A 20655-nucleotide genomic window follows, 5' to 3' on the forward strand; every position below is an offset into this window, starting at 1 on the left:
CAATGGATTCCCATTACACTTAGAATGACAAACATTCAATCCCATTATCAAACCTGTCCATCGTCCATCCTTCTACCCTCACCTCCCTCAGAGCACCTTCTGGGAACCTGTGCACTTGAAAATCTTTGTCATTGCACTGTCCTCTGGTGTGCCCTGCAGATAAAGGGTGACTGCCTCAGAGACCTTCTTTTACCATCCTAATGTATATTCTCTCCTTAAATTATACTTTAGCCTGAAGAAAATAAAATACGGTAATAGGCACTTATCCCTAAAATGTATTGTCTGTCTGCCCATGAGAATGTAAACACCACAAGAGCAGAGCTGTTTTGCTCACTGTTGTATCTACAGAATCTAGAACAGTGTCTGGTATATGGAAATTACAGCCAGCCCTCTGTATCTGCAGGTTCTACATATGCAGATTAAACTTTTTTTTCAATTACATCTATAATGAACTTGTACAGACCTTTTCTTGTTATTCCCTATACAGTACAGTTATAACAGTTACTTAGGTAACATTTACATTGTAATTAGGTACAATAAGTAATATAGAGGTGATTTGAAGTATATGGGACCATGTACCTGGGTTACATGCAAATAGTAATGCCATTTTGTCCAAGAGACTTGAACATCTACAGGTTTTAGTATCAACAGGGATGCTGAAACCAATCTCACTTCAGAGGAATCACTGTATTTACTAATGCTGAACAAACAGCATCTGATAATGTCATATCACTGCATGCAAAAGAGCTGTGGCAACTTTGCAAAATCTAGGATTGTGTTTATTACCTCACAATTCACAGTAGCCAATGTAACCAGCCTGGGTATCCATCAATGGAAGAATGGATAAAGAAAATGTGATATATATACACAATGGAGTTTTATTTCACTATAAAGAAAAATGAAATTATGGCATTTGCAGGAAAATGGATGGAACTAGAGACCTTCATGTTTAGTGAAATAAGTCAAACTCAGAAAGTTAAGGGTTATATTTTTCTCTCATATGTGCAAGCTGAAGAGGAAAAAAAATTGGGGCATATCTCATGAAAATCAAAGAGAGATAAATAGAAGGAAAGGGTCCAAGGGTAGGGGGGAGAAGGGGTAGTGCTGGGGAGTGATATTGGCTGAATTATATTGTTATATTGTGTGCATGTACAAATATGTAACAACAGATCTCATCAATATGTACAGCTATAATGCACCAAAAAAAATCTAGAATCTTCCTTGGCTTATGGAAGTAGTGACACTGGCATGTCAACTAAATTTTTTTTTTCAGTTCTCTACCAGTTCTGATATTCTTAAGATTCTATGAGTTCTACGGGAATCTTTAAATTGTATTGTCCTGATAATTTAAAACAACTCACGTGAGTGTATTCTGGACCATCTTCAGTGGCCATTAACTTCTGGAACATTTGTTCCCTGTTTTGCATCCTGAAAACCAAGTGCATTATGAGAGGGGAGGGGGCACATTTCTTCTCATGGAAAGACCTACAGATCTATATACATGAAATGTATTTTTTTTCTAATTCTGTATGTTGCTCATCTCTGCCGGCTTTCAAGACCAGACCAGTGGTAAAGAATAATTCAGACTCATGGCAACAGTCATTAAATTTTAGGTCTTATTTACCTGTATAAATTTTATATTAATGTCTGGAAAAACATTGATATGCATTCCTTCACATTGAAAGAAGAAGGTACTAGTACCTGTACTAGAGAGTATCAGCTGTCTGTGTGCACTATGGGGATGCTCCCTTGACTGCTAATCGGTGATGGTGTTTCTATGACCATGTTGTCTTCTGGGTGATTTTTTTTTTAAGTTGCTAAATGTTTCCTCTTCTGAAAATGGCAATACTGCTTACTTACTTGAAACTTCATTTTCTTTTGTTGTAAAATTAGATTTTTGTAGCACTTGAGAATCCCATGAGCTGAGAAGATGTTTAGTATTATGAGAACAGGTCACATAAAGGGGTTTTATGGATAATCCAAGAGGAACCAAGGGCAGCTGGGGCCCTCTCATTATGACTAAGCAGCAGAAGTACCAGGGTTGCACACCCTGGCTCTACCATCACAAGTTCTATGACCTTGGGCAAGTTAACTTCCCTGTTCCTTGGTTTCCTGATCCATAAAATGGGGCCAATCTTATATGTATGGAATGAGGTTGTTGTGAAAATGAAAGCTGTTGGCAGCGAGGCTGGCACATGGTGGGTACTCAGTGCTACGTGGATCACACATGTTCTTAATTGGCTCAGGCTCTTGCCGTTGTTTCTGCTTGGTCCCCAGATTCTGCTGCAGAGATGTCTTATACAAAAAAAAAAAAAAAATCCATTTATTTAGTGGCTGAATGATCTAATTGATACCTAGGTCCACACTGTGTTGTCACCATCTAGCTGTGTGATCTTTCAGCTGCTCTAGATATTTTTCATACTCTAAAATAGGAATCATGAAACTTACCCTACTTGACAAGAGTTCATGAGACCTAAATGAAATGGGAATAGATTTTAAGGTTTTAAAATGTTATCCAAATGATAGGCAACTTGGAATGCATAAACACGAAGTCATGATTTTTAAAATCATACTGGTGGGCTTTTTTCTGTTTGGGGATGCATTTAACTTCCACCATGAGCATCCCCCATCCATTTTAACTTGTGGTCTCTGTAGAAAACATTTCATCTCCATGCCTAATGGTCAAGGCCCATTGCTCCCATGGCAAAGGCTAAATAAATGCATGGGATGGAGACCCTGCCCTGTCAATTTGGTTTTCCGTGTATTTATCAGGTGTCACCAACACATCATCATGCGGTGAGCACAGGAGAGCAGAGACAACATGCCCACACGGTCCTGTCCTCCCCACCCAGAGGGACAGTCAGCCTAAGGTAAGAGAGCTTAAAATTCTCACCACCTCAAGGGAATTACCTGAAAAACAAATATAGCAGAGAACCCAGAAATGTGATCTTACGTAAAGTTTCTCCAAAATCCACCCTTTCTTTTATTCTCATGGCTTTTCTTATCCATTAACTATTAATGGACATTTGTTGCTGGGTTGAGGGGGCGGTGGCTTGGAGTAAGTTTTCTTGCAGAATTGGATGTTAAGTTTGGTCGTTCTGGTTAAGGGCTCAGTTGTGGCATTAATCCTGGTGTGAAATGAACAAGGTATAGTTTTTTTAATCCAGATCAAGGATCTCCTTAACCGGGATCAGAGAAATAAGGGAAAACTAGGAAGTACAGATTTGAAACCTGAAAGAGCAGTGTTGCTCTCTACTGGTATTTCTTGTGTTTACTCAATTTTATGAAGATGGCCACATATAAGAGAAGCTCAAGGTTATAGTAGCTAATTGTAACAGCCAAGTATAGTGGCCATGAAAACATCCAGTATATATTAAAGTCTGAACCCAGACAGAGCCCCTTGGATGTTTCCTTACTTTTTTTTCCCTCGTAATTTCGAACTCTCCTTAGAATGCCCACTGAAAAAAATCTCTCTTGTCTGACTCACAGGAAGCCCAGGGGAGAGGGCAAAAAGTGCCGGAAGGTGTATGGCATGGAGAACCGGGACATGTGGTGCACCGCCTGCCGATGGAAGAAGGCCTGCCAGAGGTTCATCGACTGAGTAGCAGAGGGCGGCCCCAAGCTGCTCCTGCCTCCTGTTTTGCTGCAGGTGTTAGGAAGAGCCTTTCCTTCTGAACAAAACCTCAAGACCCAGGGAAAGCCCTTCTACGAGCCTTTGTGGAATTACAGCAAAAAAAAAAAATCAAAAATATCACCACCTGTGCTGCTCTTACTGAGAACCCAGCCTAGAGTGGCTAGAACATTTCCCCCCTGTCAAAAGAAAAGTCAACTTTGCCATGTATTTAGGTCTTAAAACTATGGACTTCTGTAACAACTGAACCAACCAAGCCCATTTTACCTAGAAAGGAGGCATATTTTGATAAGCTTTCTGAATTATGGCATTTCCGAGAATTTTTTTGACCCTTGGGGGGGAAAAAATCACATTAGCTACAACATTATTCAGTAGCATTTGTACAAAGAACAATACCCACTTTGTGAATAGACTTTTCCCCTCTTTTTCATTGACTTCTTGAAGCAGTACACATCATGATGTGTTGCAAGAAAGAACAGCACTCTGGGTATCTTTTCTATGTCTGTTTTGTTTGTTTTTAAGAATGGCCCCAGATGGCATAAGCTCCAAAAGCAATTGGCAATGGAGTCACCAGCCGCCTGCAGTCCCAAGTTGAGTTCAGGAAATGTAGCTGCCACTGTTGGAAACCTTCGAGGAATCTTCTTTGGATCTGAAAGAAGCTCTTCCCCCAAGAGGCGGCACAGCTAATTCTCCACCTGCCACAACTCAGACAAGAACTGGCATCCGTAGCCATCTGGGTAAGCCTTGATGCTTCTTTCAGGGATGTGATACAGACTGCAGCTCAGATCTATGTGTTACTGCTTGTCCATCAAGACTGTAGCCAGGTTAATGGGTCATTGGTCCATCCCTCAAAACTCCACCAGTGACTGATTCCCGAAAAAGCAGGGAACTCGACTCTCCCAGCATGTTTGCATTGGACAGCAGGGCACAGCTGACATGTCCCCATCTGTTCAGAAAGTCACCTTCCAGTCTGCGTGCACTTTTATAGGTTTCATGCTTTAGTGTGTCTGGGAGATGGGTTCAAGAACAATATAAATATTATATGGATAAATGGAAGGTCTGAACTTTTATTTTTCTTATAAAAATATTGGGCTATTCATTAATTTGCTCAGAAGGGAACATAGAGAACACCAAAAGGAGAATGCATGCTGGTATAGGACTTTCTCAAGTTAGTAGGGCCAGGGCTTGCACTGTGTTCCATTTGTTGGGATTTCTAACCAGTTGTACTTGTTGTTTGTTTTGGTGTTAGTAGTATGGGTAGCAGCTGCCAAGCCCTTTAAATTAGCTCATCCTCAATTATCTGCCCTACCTTCAACTGCCCTGCTAAAGAGATATTTCTCCTATACCTATGCAAAGAAGAGCACCTTATAGGATGCACTGTATAGGGGTGGGGACATAGGATCAGCCATAGGAATGTTAAATGAAATTGCACAGAGGAAAGTTTAATATATGTTTAAAGACTGTACATATGCTTTTTTAAAGAATAGAAAGAAGTCATCTAGTAATTACAGATACCCTTTTCTATTGTAAGCAAGGGATATATAAGGAGGTTCTACAGTGCAACATCCATAATTTGTGCATTCATATATTATGGTAAATTTATTTTTTAAACTCTCATATGACTTTTTAAAAATTATTCCTTGGAAAAGATCCTGGTCTTTTCCTTCATTTATTTTTTTAAAAAAACACATTTCAAGAGAAAAGAAAAAGAACATCTAATTTTACATCAAGATTACTAATCAATCAATATAGCCACACCAGCTGTACTGTATGTTTTGGAACTTACAAGGTCAGCCAGGAACAGGTGTATTTTTAAATGCAAAAATGTATTGGGTTTCCTCTTCCCTAGCATGTCCTTTCTTCTCCTGGTATCTTATCACTTTGCCTATAGCACCACTGTTGTGAGATGCTGCTCTGGCCTGGTCCAAAAGGCCGTAAGCAATGAGTATATCACCCAGTGTCCTGGAGGAGGCAAGGCTGGCCAATTATTTGAGCAGGTTCACCATGAACTTAAATGAAAGGGTGCAACTGTGGCCCAAAGTTTTTCTCTTCAGCAAATCTCCCTGTCACTTGATTCTTGGATTAAGTCACAAAAGATTAAAGTGATTTGTGTTAAATTCATTCCCTTCCAAGAATTTAGAACACAAGGAGGGAGAGATCTTTGCTGTGGAGTAGTCTTGGAAGAAGGCCCTGTAGCTGTTACTCTAAAAGATACAACCCATGAGTACTTCTGAGCTCAGGCCTAGCTATGCCAGGCTCAATCAGTGCATAGGTGTAAGCAGAACCTTTCTTCTGAAGCCTTCTTCACACACATTCTGCATCTCCTGCCCAAGTGGAGGCGCCTTTCTACTGACCAGTCCAGAGCTCTGTGTACTTTCCTTTCTGGCTTCCAGATGCGGACGGACCCTCAGTACCTTCCTGCTCACAGACACCTATTCCCTGCACCAAGACATGTAATAACTAGGAGACCACCAAGCTACACCTGGCTGGCCTTGAAGAAGACATTATACTTTTTACAAGCTCTGAATTGCAATATGCAGCTGCTGATTGTACAAGTTAAATTTTTTAAAATAGTTATTTTGTTATTTTTGAAACCAAATGAAGTGCCAAATTAAGCCAGACTTTCATTTCATGCCATCTCTGTGGAACCAAGTTCTTTTATGTCTGCATTTGGCAGGAAGAAGGGTAAGAAGAGCAGTCCCAGGGTAAGCTGGCGAGCCTTGTCCATTCCAGGGAACTCAGAGGCCTGTCCAGGCAAAAGGAGTGGCAATACAATGGATTCTGGTCCAGTGAAAAGTTCTGATTTTTTTTTCCCCTTCTTTGATGCCCCTTCTTTTTAAAAAGTTCTCTCATTTCTCTACAAAGAAGGCATTTGATATTCACCAACAGGGCACATACCAGTTAGCTGCAAAGCAAAAAGTGTGTATCGGGCAATAGCCTCAAGACTTAGTTCTTCCCAGAGTAATGGACACTCAACTTGTGGGAGGCAGTGATGCAACTTGAAGAAAACACCCAGATAGCAAGTGTGTCAGGGAGGAAGATTCAAGAGGCCTGCGGACATCTGGCCCCTGTTCATCTTGGGGCTAATCAGCCAATAGTGACTGTCTCTGAGCATTACCCACGGGTACAGGGCTGCTGAGCATCTCCACCTCAATTGCTGGAAAGTTTCCTCCCTTGGTTGGCAAAAGCCAGTTTCGGGAAAAGAGTGGTGGGTTTCCAACCAGGAATGTGCATGCTCAGCTGAAAAATGCCTGTCAGCAGCTCCAAGTACAAACAAGGTACCCTTCAGCGGACAATTCCCTGCCCAGTCATAACCATGTTGCAGATGGAGATTTTTCAGTAGAGAATGATGCCTATTACAGTTCTTCAATTTTCCAAAAAACTTTTCAAAGATGGTCACATGTATGCTGCAAAAAATTTCTGAAACTGATATGTCCTCCATTAAATGTCAAGAGCATTTGAGTTGAAGTCCTCTGTCTCTGATGTCACACTGCCCACACTTTTGCAAGCAGCTATGGGTTCTGAGTTAGCCAACACTGCTGAATTCCATTTTTCCCTTCCTCAGATTCCATTGGAAAATGACATGCAGCATTCATTCACTTGAGAAGGTTTAGGGAAAAGTGGCAAAAATTGTATATAATGAGAATACCTTTAGAATTGTAGCAGAATACTGTAAATAATATTCATTTCCTCAGGGAAACAAAGGCTATGTGAAAATAGGAGAATTCTGAGACTAGGAAGAATTTTACAGTCTTTTCTAGTTGGAATAGGTTTTTTTTTTTTCTTTTCATGTGAACATGATATCATTTCAAGACAAATTTATGTGACCTGGACAATACCAACTTTTGTAGATGTGGGGAAAATGCCCCATGAAGAAGCTTTGTCTTTGTAGCTGGCCTGCAATTGAAGGCTGACATATGAACCACAGGCGTGGTGCCTGGTGGGTATTCATAGACTCAGTGAGGCTTTTTGAATGTAATTGTGAATACAGAGCCTTGCCATTTCTTTTTATAATCACCCAGTTTGGTGACTGTTAATTAGTGATCAGCAGAATTCTATAGGTAATAGAAAGCCGTTAAAGATGTGCATTTTGCTTTACTAGCATGTTAAGGAGCAAACTGCCATGGACTTTATGGACAAGGTGCTGCTTTTTCTCACAACCCTGTAGGATTTCTACCAACCACATCAGCTGTAGCATTGGCCTGTGTGAACACAGGGAAGAATTTGTGCATACTAATGAGTGGAAACAGCAGGATTCATGAATATGAATGAGAACGTGGATCATTTTAGAGAATGTGCTGGGCACATGGGTCAACTGGAAATTTCATTTCTCTAAGCAAGGAACCCTACCAGCAGCACATAGACTCACCCTGTTCCTCCTACCTGTGGGGATCACTCCACCTAGGAACTGTTTCATTCTGTCTTTTAAATTGTAACTAGCCAAGCCTGAAGTCAGTAAATGAGAGTAGCACTTTTAGATATCAATACAATCTCTGAGTAATGTACACCAATAGAGCAAGAAAGCATCAAATGTATTTAAGACCAACTTCTTATGACTGACTTTGAAAAAGCCCATATCCAATGATATTCATGCTTTAAAAGGTGTGTCTCTCATAGGACCAGGAACGAATATGGGAATTGTACTTCCAGTCCTATTGTGTAAATAGTTCCTTTTTTTTGGAGACAATCTCATGTTTTATAACTTTTGTTGTGTGGGTCTGAAAATCACATGGTAATGTGTTGTGGCAAGATGTAATCTTCAATAATAATTATAACTTAATTTTCCAAATGAAACAAAACACTTCTTTAGACGTCTACAATTCTAAGACACGACACTTTTATAATAAGCATTAGTACTGAACTCTTCAAGTTAATAGAACTGGAAATATTTTACAAGATGCAGTGTTTTTGTAATCACAAAAGAACATGAACATTTTGTGGGAAATGACCTTGGTTTTATACATTGTAGCTTATTTTTTAAAATACAGTATTTTACCAGACAGGAAGTGTTCATATTATATACAATTCCTGTTCGCAGAACAAAGGGCTATGCCTCTTTTAAGCAAGTGTTTTGATGCATATCTTTTCAATTAACCCTCTGTAGCAAGGGTAGAAATGCAGATCAGATGGAATGGTTATTAACAAGAGAATCAAGATCACAACACCTACATCTTTATCATTGCCAGAATGTTTTCAAAGCATTAAGGAAAAAAGACACTTGAAGAATCATCACACACATTTTAAATCTTAAAAAAGAAAGAAAGAAAGAAAGTTGGCAGATATGCTTATAGGCCACAGGAGAGAGATTCTTATAAATTCTTTAGTGTAAAATGATGGACTCTGTCATGAGACACATTTTCCACTCAACCTACCAGAACCACAAACCTGCATTTACTTAATAAATATCATTTGGAGGAAATTTCTAAAATCATAGTATGTACATCCAAAGACAGAATTCTTAGGAGATGAGTAGTGTTTAAAGTAATGCTGTCCTCAGCACTAACTTTAATTTCCTTATCAGAATAAGTGCTTGATTTTTCACTGTGAAGAACTCACAGGCGCGCACACACACACAAAGTTACTGTTCCCATGAGTCAGGAAACAAGGAAGGGAGCTGTGGAGAGTTTATTAACTGCACAAACAACTGTGAGTTTTGCCAAAACCATCTCATAATACTGTACACTTTTTTCAAGCCCACTCACTGTTAAAATGAGAAAGCATCTTTTCTAAGATTTTAGTAATCCAGAAGCTAGCCTAATTAGCCAAGTATGCAGATAAGAAAAATTGAGATCAAACGGCCCCATGCTGGTTGGGCAGCCCCTATGAAGTGGTCATTCAAAGCTTGGTTTCAAACAGACTGGACTCTGCAGACATGAGGACTAAAATGCATGGAGTTAGGGAAGTTCACACACAGCCAAGGCTTCCAGTCTGAGATGGGGCAACCTAGAAAACTCCCATCAGCATTCCCTCAGTATATCTCCACTGTTAATTCGGGCCTCAAGTGTTTATTGCTGTATAGTTTAGAACCAATGAGTCTCATTTCAATGGAAGCTTCCTAATGGTATATAATAGGGGTTGCCAGTTGCCAGGCAAGATCTGTGTAAACGATCAGGGCAGACAAAAGAGGGACGCTGTGGAATGGCATCAGTCATGTTGAACTGGAAAGCACACACCCACTTAGGAAGACCCACACTCAGCTCTAGACAATCAGACAGAATTCAGGCCCTCCTTGATCCTCTCACCTGGAAATGTGATACTCCCTGACATTCAAGCTTTGACAACCAATGCAGATTCTCAGCCAACACTGTGCAGACCAAAGACAATCTGGGCAGATGTAGCCCCAGGCTGCCAGTTTCAACTGTTGGAGAAAGTAGATTTCACATTCCATGGCCATCAGGTCAAGTTCTTCCGTCAGCCCCACTAACTCACATGTTGGCACTATATCTGGGCAATTAAAATCAAAAGGGGGCAAGAAGTCATTTGTCCCCAGAAATTATCCTCATGGGAGGCTTAAAATAGAAATGTCATATCCTTAGACTAGCCTTGCCTCTGATCAAAAGGTACTGAGTTACTCCCCAGCTCTGCTGAGAGCTGCCTGTGGCGCACCCAGGCCATGCCCCAAAGCATTGAATAACTGTAATCCTGATTCTTACTGTTTTTTATTACCGTGACCACTGTGACGAGGGGCTGGCAAAGAGCAGCCTGTGCCTTCAGAGAAGGCAGCCAGGAGCCCCCTGAAGTTTTAAGGTAGCACACGTTGCCTCCTTATGCCAAAGCCCTCTGCCACCTCTCCACACTCCTTCCCAAACCATCTTGCCTCATTCCAGTATAAAATTACTGTTATTTTTCACCTTTGATAGGGCAAAGTCCTTGCTTCAGAACTGGTAGGCACTTAGGTATTTCAAAGTATCTCCTCACCTTAACAGAGGGTTTCTACATAGAGAACCACAGCTGCTTTGAGGATAAAATCAAAATGAGAATAATGGGGAAAAAATAATGAGAACAGATTAGAAGTTGCTAACTTTCAAAGGGACTGAGTTACTTTAAACTGTGTCTTAGGTTGGAGTCCTGATGATATTGGGATAATTGTAAATGGCGAAGGATGTCCTTTAGATACATTATTTCACTTGATCTTCATAAGAAGGGCAGTGTAGAATGAGCCTATGGAGAACCACCATCACTCACCTCCAAAACCAGCCCAGAGTCATCTTGGGCCTGTGAGTCAGCCTCACTGATGCCTGCAGAGAGGGAGGAAAGGGCTTTTTTTCTTCCTATATCAACTTAAATCGATGCCAGAGACTATAAAACCAGCTTATAATTTGTAATAATCAAATCAAAAGTAACTGCAAACTCAAAAGTTGGGAATGCCCATGCACAAAGCCCCAGATTCAATCCCTAGCACCACATACACACACACACACACACACACACACACACACACACACGTTGGGAATGTCTAGTGATGTTAAGTCCTGTTTAAATCTGAATCAACTTAAACACCATTGGCAATACCTGAGATTTCCTTCACTGTGAATGATTCAAATGCTGTCCAATACATAAATGAACTTCATCATCTTCCATTATTTTACCAGGTTTAACACCTTGAATGTAAAGTCACAGGAGTTCTGTCATAGTTAGAATAAGCCTCAGAAAGCCTTTTGGCCTGTCACCCACTTCGTTAACAGGTTTTTTGATGAATGGCACTTTTATTATGTCTCTGAAGTAATACAGTGCCAGAAAAGGAAAGGGTTTAGCCCTTTTCACCTCTTATGGGAAAGAAGCCCTTTGGGTAGTGGTTAGCACCAATACCACAACAGTGACCTGACCTAAAAAGACACAAGTGTTAGGAAACAAGAAGAAAGCTCTGTTTCCAAAAGCAGATCACTACAGATTTTGAAAGGTTGTGATCTGGGGCAGATTATGATCAAATCATAATCCTTGTTTTTTTTAAAAAAAAAAAATATTCATGTTGGGCACCATCCACATAATTATTAACTATATCAACTTACAAAGGGAAGGTCCCCTTTATTTATATTATGAAAATGCTAAAAATTAATTCTGGAGTCAGTTAGTGACATTTTCCTACTAGGATCAATTGCCCACATTTTTAATTCAGAAAATTATCTGAAGTAGAAAGTGGCAACTCCTAAAAAAGGCAAGAGTGCTGTCAAAGAAGAAAATCTTCTTTGAGGGGGCAAAAAATAGCAGAGATGCTCATCTACATCCCTGTCTAAAGAGGGAAACCAGCACTCTGAAGAATTGAGCTTTTTCAAAGAGAGGAAAGAGCAGTTCCCATTTCTGGTTACCAGTCTTGCTTTCCGCCCTCTTGGCAGCACCTGCAGATTTGCTAGTGGTTGCTTCTTCTCCCTTCTTCCTAGCCAGAGGCCAAACTGCTGTTTTGTTCCAAAGCTGTGGATGGGCTATTCTTGATCCTTTGCTCCTGATTATTTTCCCTTAAGTTTAGGCCCAAGAGGATACATACATATTGCTAGGACTGGTATGATAGGCTCAGTCGATGCGGCTGCCCCCTTCCTGCAGGGGACAGATTTCCATGCAGGTGACTATGAGGAGAGAGGCTCAGTCAGCATACAACCTACCACACTGTCACAAGAGCTCTGTTCAAACCCACGGATAGAGAATAACAAGGTACGCATCTAATTCTTTCCCTGTGCCTCAAAGCCCCATCCTACTCCTCCACTGCTCACCTGTCCCACCAGTCCCTTCCCCATGCACAGCTAATTGAGCAGAACAAAGAACATGTACTGGGATCCATGTTAGGAGAAGCACCCAAGGGCAGAGCAAGAGGGCTTCACGTTTAATTACACCTTGACCCCTGCCCATAACTACAGAGCACAAAAGCGGAATTGGCCTTTATTATGTAAAAAGGAAGTAGCTCCTGCACAATATAACTGTTTAACTTTTATATTTATAGAAAGAAAAAACAACTCCAGTCCACTTACATTGTTAAGCACTTGTCCTGCACAGCCTGCTTCCCATGTTTTGGGCACAGATAACTGACACAGGGAAAAGGTGGCACTCTGGGGGCCTGTGGCTGCTGGAGTCGAACCTGAATTCCCCTCAGGGAGCTACAGTAGCGCTTAATGTTAAACTACCCCCCTGCAAAGAGTGAGTGAGCCATGCGTAACTTTGCAGATTATAGACCCTTATTTTACTTTTTAAACCTTTTTTTCCTATACTCTGCTTATTGGAAATAAATGGTTATGATTTGACCAACCCCTGTGATGACAGCAAAGTTGCTCCTTCCAATAGAATCCCAAGAGTTTTGGGAAACTCCTCGATCACTGGTAGAAAGCTTTAGAATAGACTTAGATTTGTAAGAAAGAACTCAGTACCGCCCCCCATTCACAAGTTCCATGGCTTCAATAACTGAAAATGCCCTGAGTGTAAAATAACTCAGGAATGTGGATCATGTCTATAAAAATATATATATGTATATGTATATATATATGCCATTATTCCATATTTTCCTATGATGCACCCTGAAATTCCTATTTTTATAACTAATGGTTGGACAATGGTCAGCCATTTAAACAAATGCTCTCTGGACTAACCAGACCCTAATATAGTTTCCAAAGTGTTTCATATATCAAAATCCTATATGCTTAGAAGAACAACTCAGGATAAGAAAAAATTGCTAGGTCCCAAAGGGTTCATGACTATCATCAAATGTAACTTCCAAGTGGCCTACACTCATTTCTTTCAAGGGAGGGGCTAGGGAGAGAGAACAACAGTAATCACAAAACCTCTGTTGCCCTTACTCCATAGAAAAGTTTAAGAGAACTCTGCTTTTAAAAATTAAGCCATCTTTCAAATTGTTTTCTCCACCAAATCTAAAATACTAAAATAAAATTATTAAATATTTTAAAAGAGGTAGTTAGTGGAAATGCTATCCATAGAAAGTATTGCTTTTCAGTGCCTGCTAAGCAAAAAATATATATGTGTGTGTGTGTGTGTGTGTATACACACACACACACACACACACACATATATATGAAAAACAAGAAGCATTCCTACCTGTGGGACACTGGTGTCAAATGACAGGTGTGAACATATACAGGCACAAGTTCAAAAGCTGTGTGGCAATGCTATCCAGTGTTCAGAGATCTTTTGAAATACAATCTTGCCACCATTCTGGGGTAAGTACTTGCTTACAAAACTCTTAATATTAGTGAATGAATGTATAAAATTACAAACTATGCATTTTCAAAGAGTAACATGTATTTTGTATCAAATCCAAGTAAATTTTTTTTCATAGAGACTTATCATAACTGCAAATTATCCAAAATGAACTTGAATGCATATCTTTGAGGGCATGTGGGATACCGCCTACGTTCTCCCGGCTGTTTTTAAAGACAGTGCAGTGGAACTTTCCTTGGAAACTCCAGGCTCTAAAATATAACCATTCTCACAATTCTTACCATTCTGAAGAACCATTAAGATGAATAAATGGGAAATGGCTTATATATTTCTTCCTAAGCATAAGTGGAAATGTTGCCTATTAAAAATGTGCCCAGGTCCTCAGAGGTGGATGTTCTAGCAACACTGGATGAATAAGCAAACAGCTGCATTAAGTTAGTGAGTACTACATCAGATAAACATGGCATAGGTTTTGTCTGTTGTGCTTAATTCTCAATCCAAGAAAAAAAATTTCAAAAAGCTTGGGTTATGTGGTATTAAAGAACAAAATATAAAAATATGGCCCAACAAATCATTTTTCTTTTTTCACAATTACACGGAGATGACTCCTTATATTTTGAAAATTCTTATAGAATATACACAAATTTCTTCAACCCTCTTACTTATTTTGTATTTCCCTGAAACCTTTTCTCCTAATAATTTGTCTTTGCTCCTTAATTACATTACTCAGCACAAAAAAAAATATATTATTTCCCTCATCTGACATTATGGAAATAAAGAACTCTATTCTCTGCCATTCTGGTTCTCTTCTGTGTCTACTGAGAAAGTTTCTTGATTGTTTGTAAAGTAGGGGAAAACACTCTTCTAAGCCTGGTATTTGAGGTCATGGTGGATATGTTTGCTACCTAATTATAAGTTAGTTGGGGAGGGGCAATGTGTCTTTTTTATATGATTTTTAGCCAAATCCAGATGTTCTGATACTACATTTCTGAATACTTTTCTGACTGTAAATACAGCCCGTGGAGGTTCAGGTTAATAAACCTTTTCTGTGACTGTTCCTCAGCCATGCTCCTTGCCAGCTTTTGGCACATTGTACATAGATTTGTCAAATTCTTAAATGATGTTGTTTTTTTCTAAATGCTGTTCTCTAAAACAATTTTTGTTTGTTTTTTGCTTTCCATTGTTTGGACTTTATGTGTTAGTTTTACAGAATGTTTCCTAAATATTTAACACCAGGAAAAATGTTTTAAAATAAACTGGTGCTAATTGGAACCGAAGAAAAATTTCAGCTTGAAGATTTACAAGGGAAAACGTTCACACCCGTTAACTTGCACTTTCCCAAGGGGACAGCTGGCATCTACTTGAAATGGGCATCAGGAAGACCACCAAGTGTTTACAGTGTCTGTAGCCCATTTAGGTGTAAAATAGAGAAGAGGCTCTGACCGCCCCCATAGTTGAGGATTTGCTACATTGGTCCTCTGGAGGCATTTAGGTAGAAGGAAACGCTGGTAGTAAGAATCCCTTTGGTAATAGTCTTCTGGTCTTTGGACTTTCATGTTCTGTGATGCTTAGCTGTAGTAATGAATATGGTGTTGCCGGTCTAGTCTGATGTCATCGTTGACCTGTACTTATTTTGTGTATGGCTCTACCTTGGGTTGCACTGGCACAAACTGAGCCAGAACATGGGACTTTCAGTAAAAACCATTCTGACTTCAGTATCCACACACATGAACTTAAATGAACTTGTAACTGGTTGATTACCATAAAGTAAGTCTAACTTTCACTTAATAAAAGTTTTTGTGTATCTGCTTCTATTGGGGGCTGTTTATTTAAGTATAATTAATTTCTACCAAGAAAGGTTTTTAACTAATAAAAAATTAAGAGCTTCTTTCCTAAATTTTACTGTCGAAACCATTTTTAGTCACAGGTGAAAGGTATGTCTATTCCCATGTTCACTTAAACCATTCCCTCAAGAGTGGCTGCCTAGATGCACTAGCTGCTCACCCTATGCCAATCATCCTTTCATGTCAAGCAAGCAGACCCTCCACTGGCCAAGTCTGTGTCCACTGGGAACTTGTTCTGTGCAAAAGCCCACTACGTGCACAGGTTCTTCAAGGTAGCAGGCTTTAGAGTTAAACAAACATGACCACAAATCTGGTTTTGCCTTTTGTTAGATGGGCAATTGGACATGTGATTTAACCTTTGTAAGTATTATAATGAAAATTACTAGGGGAAAACCTGGGAAAATGTTCACACCCATTAAACCACCCAGAAGAGAACAGCTGGCATCTACCTGAAGTAGGTATCAGGCAGTCACCCTGGTTTGAATGACATCTTCACCTATTCCTAGTCTCTTCAGTGAGGGAAAAGCATGACTCATTGCCTACCTTCTAGTTCACAGAAGCGCCTTCATGCCTGAGCTATTGTGAAGATTACCTGTAATTATACATATCACAGTGCACAGAGAGGTATTCCACAAATGGAAGCCACACACTCAACCATCCAGAATTTCAGAAACCCAGATACCAGAATTTTCTCATGTCGACTTCTTAAGAATCTTTGTAAAATGGAGTATGCCCTGCCTTGCAAAATAGCATATACATGTCTGAATATTTCATTGATGGCTCCCGGCCATAATTCTTTATGTTGGCCATTTAACCAAGTTTCAAACTGAACCTTCTTGGAGGACTAGAGGGCCCTACAGCTGGACACTAGCTGCTTACTCCCGCACTGCCCCACCCAGCTCCCTGTCACTGAACCTCTATGATTTCCTCCAGCAGGAGGGTCTTGAGCTCTTTGACCTTCCCCTAGGTGCCATGGGGCAGAAGGCAGGGTCACACTTGCTGTGCTGTGTGTGGTAGGCAGCCTCTCACGACAGCTCTGTGTGGGAACCAGAGTAAGCCCCTACCCACAGCTTTGCTTTCTGCAGTTTCAGTTACCTGAGGTCAATGGGCATCATCATATCTTGACGATGGCCCTCCTAACAAATCATCAGAAGGTGGCCAGTAGCCTACTACTGAATCACAATATTTTGGCCCCTCAAGTTCCTTTGTCACATAGGCATTGTTTCAACATATACCATCAGGGGTGAGTGCAATGCAATAAGATTTTGAGAGAGAGGTGACCACATTCATATAACTTACAGTATACTATTATAATTGTTCTGATAGTCATCATTTATCTCTTACAGTGCCTAACTTTATCATAGGCCTGTAGGTATATGAGAAAATACAGCCTACAACATGTAGGACTGGGTGTCATCCCCACTTCATCCAGAAGGAGGTTAAGTATCTGGCCCAAGGCTACACAGCCCAGGTGGATTTAGGCCGCCATGACCCTGAGCCCATCAAATAATTTTTTTGTGTTTTTAGGAGCTATTAGCACATGGATCCAGTGTGAGTTATGGAAGGCAAGACCAATGTCTCCTGTTTCCACTTATTGGCTTTTTTCTACTTTTAAAGCCAGTGTGGGCTGCTCTCTACCCATTCCTGCATCTATCTGACCCTGTCCTCATACCTCTTTCTGTTTATTCTCCTCTCTTCTGTCTCCAGTTTCCCTCACACATCCCAAAGTCATTGCAAGGAAAGGCTGGTGCTGCCTTCACAACCAGCAACCAGTCTCCCTGTGCTGCTCCAGTGCACATCTGCCAGGCCCTTGGCCACATAGATGCCAAACTTCCTTCAACACAGTATTGTCACCCTCAAGCCTCAGGTTCCTGGACACATGATTGAGTGCCCACATTTTTTGCCACAGAGGAAGGATGCACATAACAATGTCCATAAACAGTGCTTGAACTGCACAAGCACATCCTCCCTGGGTCCCTCCAGGGTTCCAAGAAGCTCTCCTGGCCTGACAGTAGCTGGGGAGCCCTCAGGGTAGGGCAGCAGGAAAAATAGAAGCTAGGCTCTAAGTGTTACCCTGAAGATTTGTGTGGAAATCATGAACAGCCAGCCTTCTGTATCTATGGGTTCTGCATCTGAGGATTCAACCAACCACAGATTGAAAATATTTGGGAAAAAAAAGAGTTGCATCCTCACTGAACAGTTACAGAATTTTTCTCATCATTCACTTAACTATTTTCACTCTATTTGTTAGAAGCAATCTAGAGATGATTCAAATTATGCAGGAGGATCCACATATGAAAATATTATGCCACAGAAGGGATGTGAACATCCAAGGATTTGAGTGTTAGGAGATTCAGGCATTCTGGAACCAATCCCCCACAAATACTGAGTAAGAACTGCATTTGCAAAACAAGTTTTTACCAAATTTTTACTATCTCAAGGGATACTGCAAACCACTGATGAAGGGAAAAAATTATTTTAATGTAAGAATTAAAATTATCTTCCCCTCAAAAAGTACCATTCAAGAACTGACATTTCTTAGGGGTAGTAGATCACCCTGTTTGCAGTATCTACCTTGTATGGTCCATTAGCTGATGGATAGATTTTCAAATGAATGTGTAAATAAGTTGTTCAGAAGAGCATGTTTTCAGGCTTTAGATATGCTCTCCGCTTTCTTACTGATGCCTGAACAAAGCAGGGAGAGAAGTGAATACTTTAAAGACTGGTGTAGACATCTATTTGGTCACAGGGCCTTTTTTTTGTTTGTTTTGTGGGGATAGTGGTGCTCTCCCACTAAGGTACATCCTCACGCCTTTATATTTTGAGACAGGGTCTCACTAAGTTCTCAGGTATGGTGTCTCAGCTCATTTTTAAAGTTTCTTTAGAATCTCAAAATTGCCAGCTCAAAATGACTATATTGATTACATAACAATTAGCCAACATAGGACAGAGTGTAGAGTAAGACACCAACTTTTGTAGAAATGCCTTGCACATAGCAAGAATTCAATAAGCGTGGGGGGAAAATGAATGTTTCTAAATGAAATAAATTACAGCATAGGTTGTACTATTAAAAGCACGCAGAGTAAATGGAATGAGACCATTGGAATTTGTGTCAATAATAGAGGAGAGACACTCTAAGCTAGCATTAAGATATAATAACACTATTTTATGAGGGAAATCTGGGTATTATAGTGAATGTTTATTTATTTGTATCTAAATAATACATGCATATAGTTAAAAAAAAAAAGGAGAGTAAAAAGTTCATAGTGAAAGCAGACTCCTGCTGCCCTGCCCCATCTACCCCTTCATCACACTCCCATAAGCACCACTTTCAACTCATTAAACTGTTTTCTCCGATACTAGACTCACTTTTATCTTAATTCTATGCAAGTATTGCCTAGCAAACAGAAAAAGTCAACACTACCCCAGTGATCTAGAACGTCAAGAGCAAGAGGGGCAGGTCGCAACACAAGCAACTGTAGAGGGATGCCCAAGGACAGGAACAGTGCTAGGCACAGGTGAGTGCCTCCATCACAAGGGGTGGCCCCAGCACATGGCTGAGATCTATTCTGAGTCACATATGCATCTCTCTGGGCATTGACATGCTGACCTGCTGGTGGATCCACTGGTCCCGTTTACTTACTATGGGTAAGTTTCCCCAGAGCAATGGTACACCCTAGATAACCTGAAAACAATCACATGTTCTCACTGCCTAGTTAGACCTTCAAACTAGCCTCAGACTCCAGATCAAAGGCTTCAGCCAGCCTGCTGGCTAAAGCATTCTACTCTCTTTTCTTATCATCTCCTCAGGGCCTCCATGCTTACAGTCCAGTCTGTCATATTCCCTGCGACATAAACACTCAGACCTTTTGCCCACCCAGGGACGCCATTTGTGGTGTTGCACGCGACTAAAACACTCAGGGTCACTCCAGGGGAACTGGGCTGCACGAAATAACCACACAAGAGACAGAAATACCTTTTTCTTTGGGGGTGCTGTGACGGCTCCTCTGACCTTAAGGGTCCACAGAAAGAGAAAGAGAAAGAGAGAGCGAGAGCGAGAGCGCGCACATGCTGACCCCTTCTATTGAGAAGAAGCCATTCAAATGAGGCAAGGGGTCAGGTTTCAGGGGGCCAAGTCTATCTTCATGATGTCTGCTGTCAGCAGGTTGACATCTAGGAAGGCCACACCCAAGGGTAAAGTAAGAGAAGGGGACACACAAAGGGTGTTTCCATGGAAGATTCTATCCCAAACAGGGCAAGGGGTAATATTACAAAGGAACAGGTGAGCATAGCTCCACCCCTGGGGCTGTAGGAAGGCATGCCCTTGCATGAAGACACAGTTGCTCCCACGCTAAAGATTGGGGCTATCATCTGGGTTACCTAGGCAACCAGATCACAGAGGCCTCCCACACCAGTCCTCACTTTAGCTGATTGTGCTGTAATGCCCAGAGCATCACAGAGAAACATTTCAGTGCAGATTTAAAACCTTTTTTTAGTTGTCAAGGGATAGTTTATTTATTTGTTTGTTTGTTTGTTTGTTTATTTATTTATTTATTTATTGTGCTGAGGATGGAACCCAGGGCCTCACACATGCCAGGCAAGGGCTCTACCACTGAGCCACAACCCCAGCCCTCAATTCAGATTTTGAAAACTGACTCAGCTAATGCCAAAGATGTTCCTATTCACCTTGTGCTACAGCCAGAGGTGCTGGGGACCAGCTGCACACACTTGTCTTATGCAGTTGACAGCAAGAAATAATCCCACTCCCATAAGATTAAGCAGACACCATGGGAGACTTATTGAAAGAACAGAGTACCTTTGTAGGACCAAAGGTTAGATAACATTGTCAGGCCAGGTAAAGCCCTGGAACCAGCAGGAAGAAAGCCTTTGGGGAAAAAGAAACCACACCCCACACCCTTCTAGGGCTGTCCTTTCCTCAGGCTGCCATGGGGTGCATGATCAGCACCCTTTCTTCTCTATGGGTCTCTTTCTTTCCCACTCTACACAGTTACCTTCTTGCTT

General features: G+C 40.8%; 1 protein-coding gene across 2 annotated transcripts in view; it reads left to right on the forward strand.

The window, feature by feature from the left end:
- Nucleotides 1–15603, forward strand: part of Znf704 (zinc finger protein 704) — a 212722-nt gene extending 197119 nt beyond the window's left edge. The window contains exons 8-10 of one of the 2 annotated variants that reach the window (XR_009224250.1): nucleotides 2773–2870; nucleotides 3490–4368; nucleotides 6025–15603. Coding sequence is in view for 1 of the 2 variants with exons in the window: in XM_046468230.2 (XP_046324186.1) it covers nucleotides 2773–2870; nucleotides 3490–3601 (210 nt within the window). In the remaining variant the exon portion in view is untranslated. Of the gene's footprint in view, nucleotides 1–2772; nucleotides 2871–3489 lie in introns of both variants that reach the window. The other variant, XM_046468230.2, reaches the window with a different exon arrangement.
- The last annotated feature ends 5052 nt before the right edge of the window (nucleotides 15604–20655 follow it).

Source organism: Marmota monax, unplaced genomic scaffold (genome assembly GCF_021218885.2).
Source record: "Marmota monax isolate L192 unplaced genomic scaffold, Marmota_monax_Labrador192_F-V1.1 WCK01_AAM20220418_F8-fsc00115, whole genome shotgun sequence".
NCBI classification, from domain to species: Eukaryota; Metazoa; Chordata; class Mammalia; order Rodentia; family Sciuridae; genus Marmota; species Marmota monax.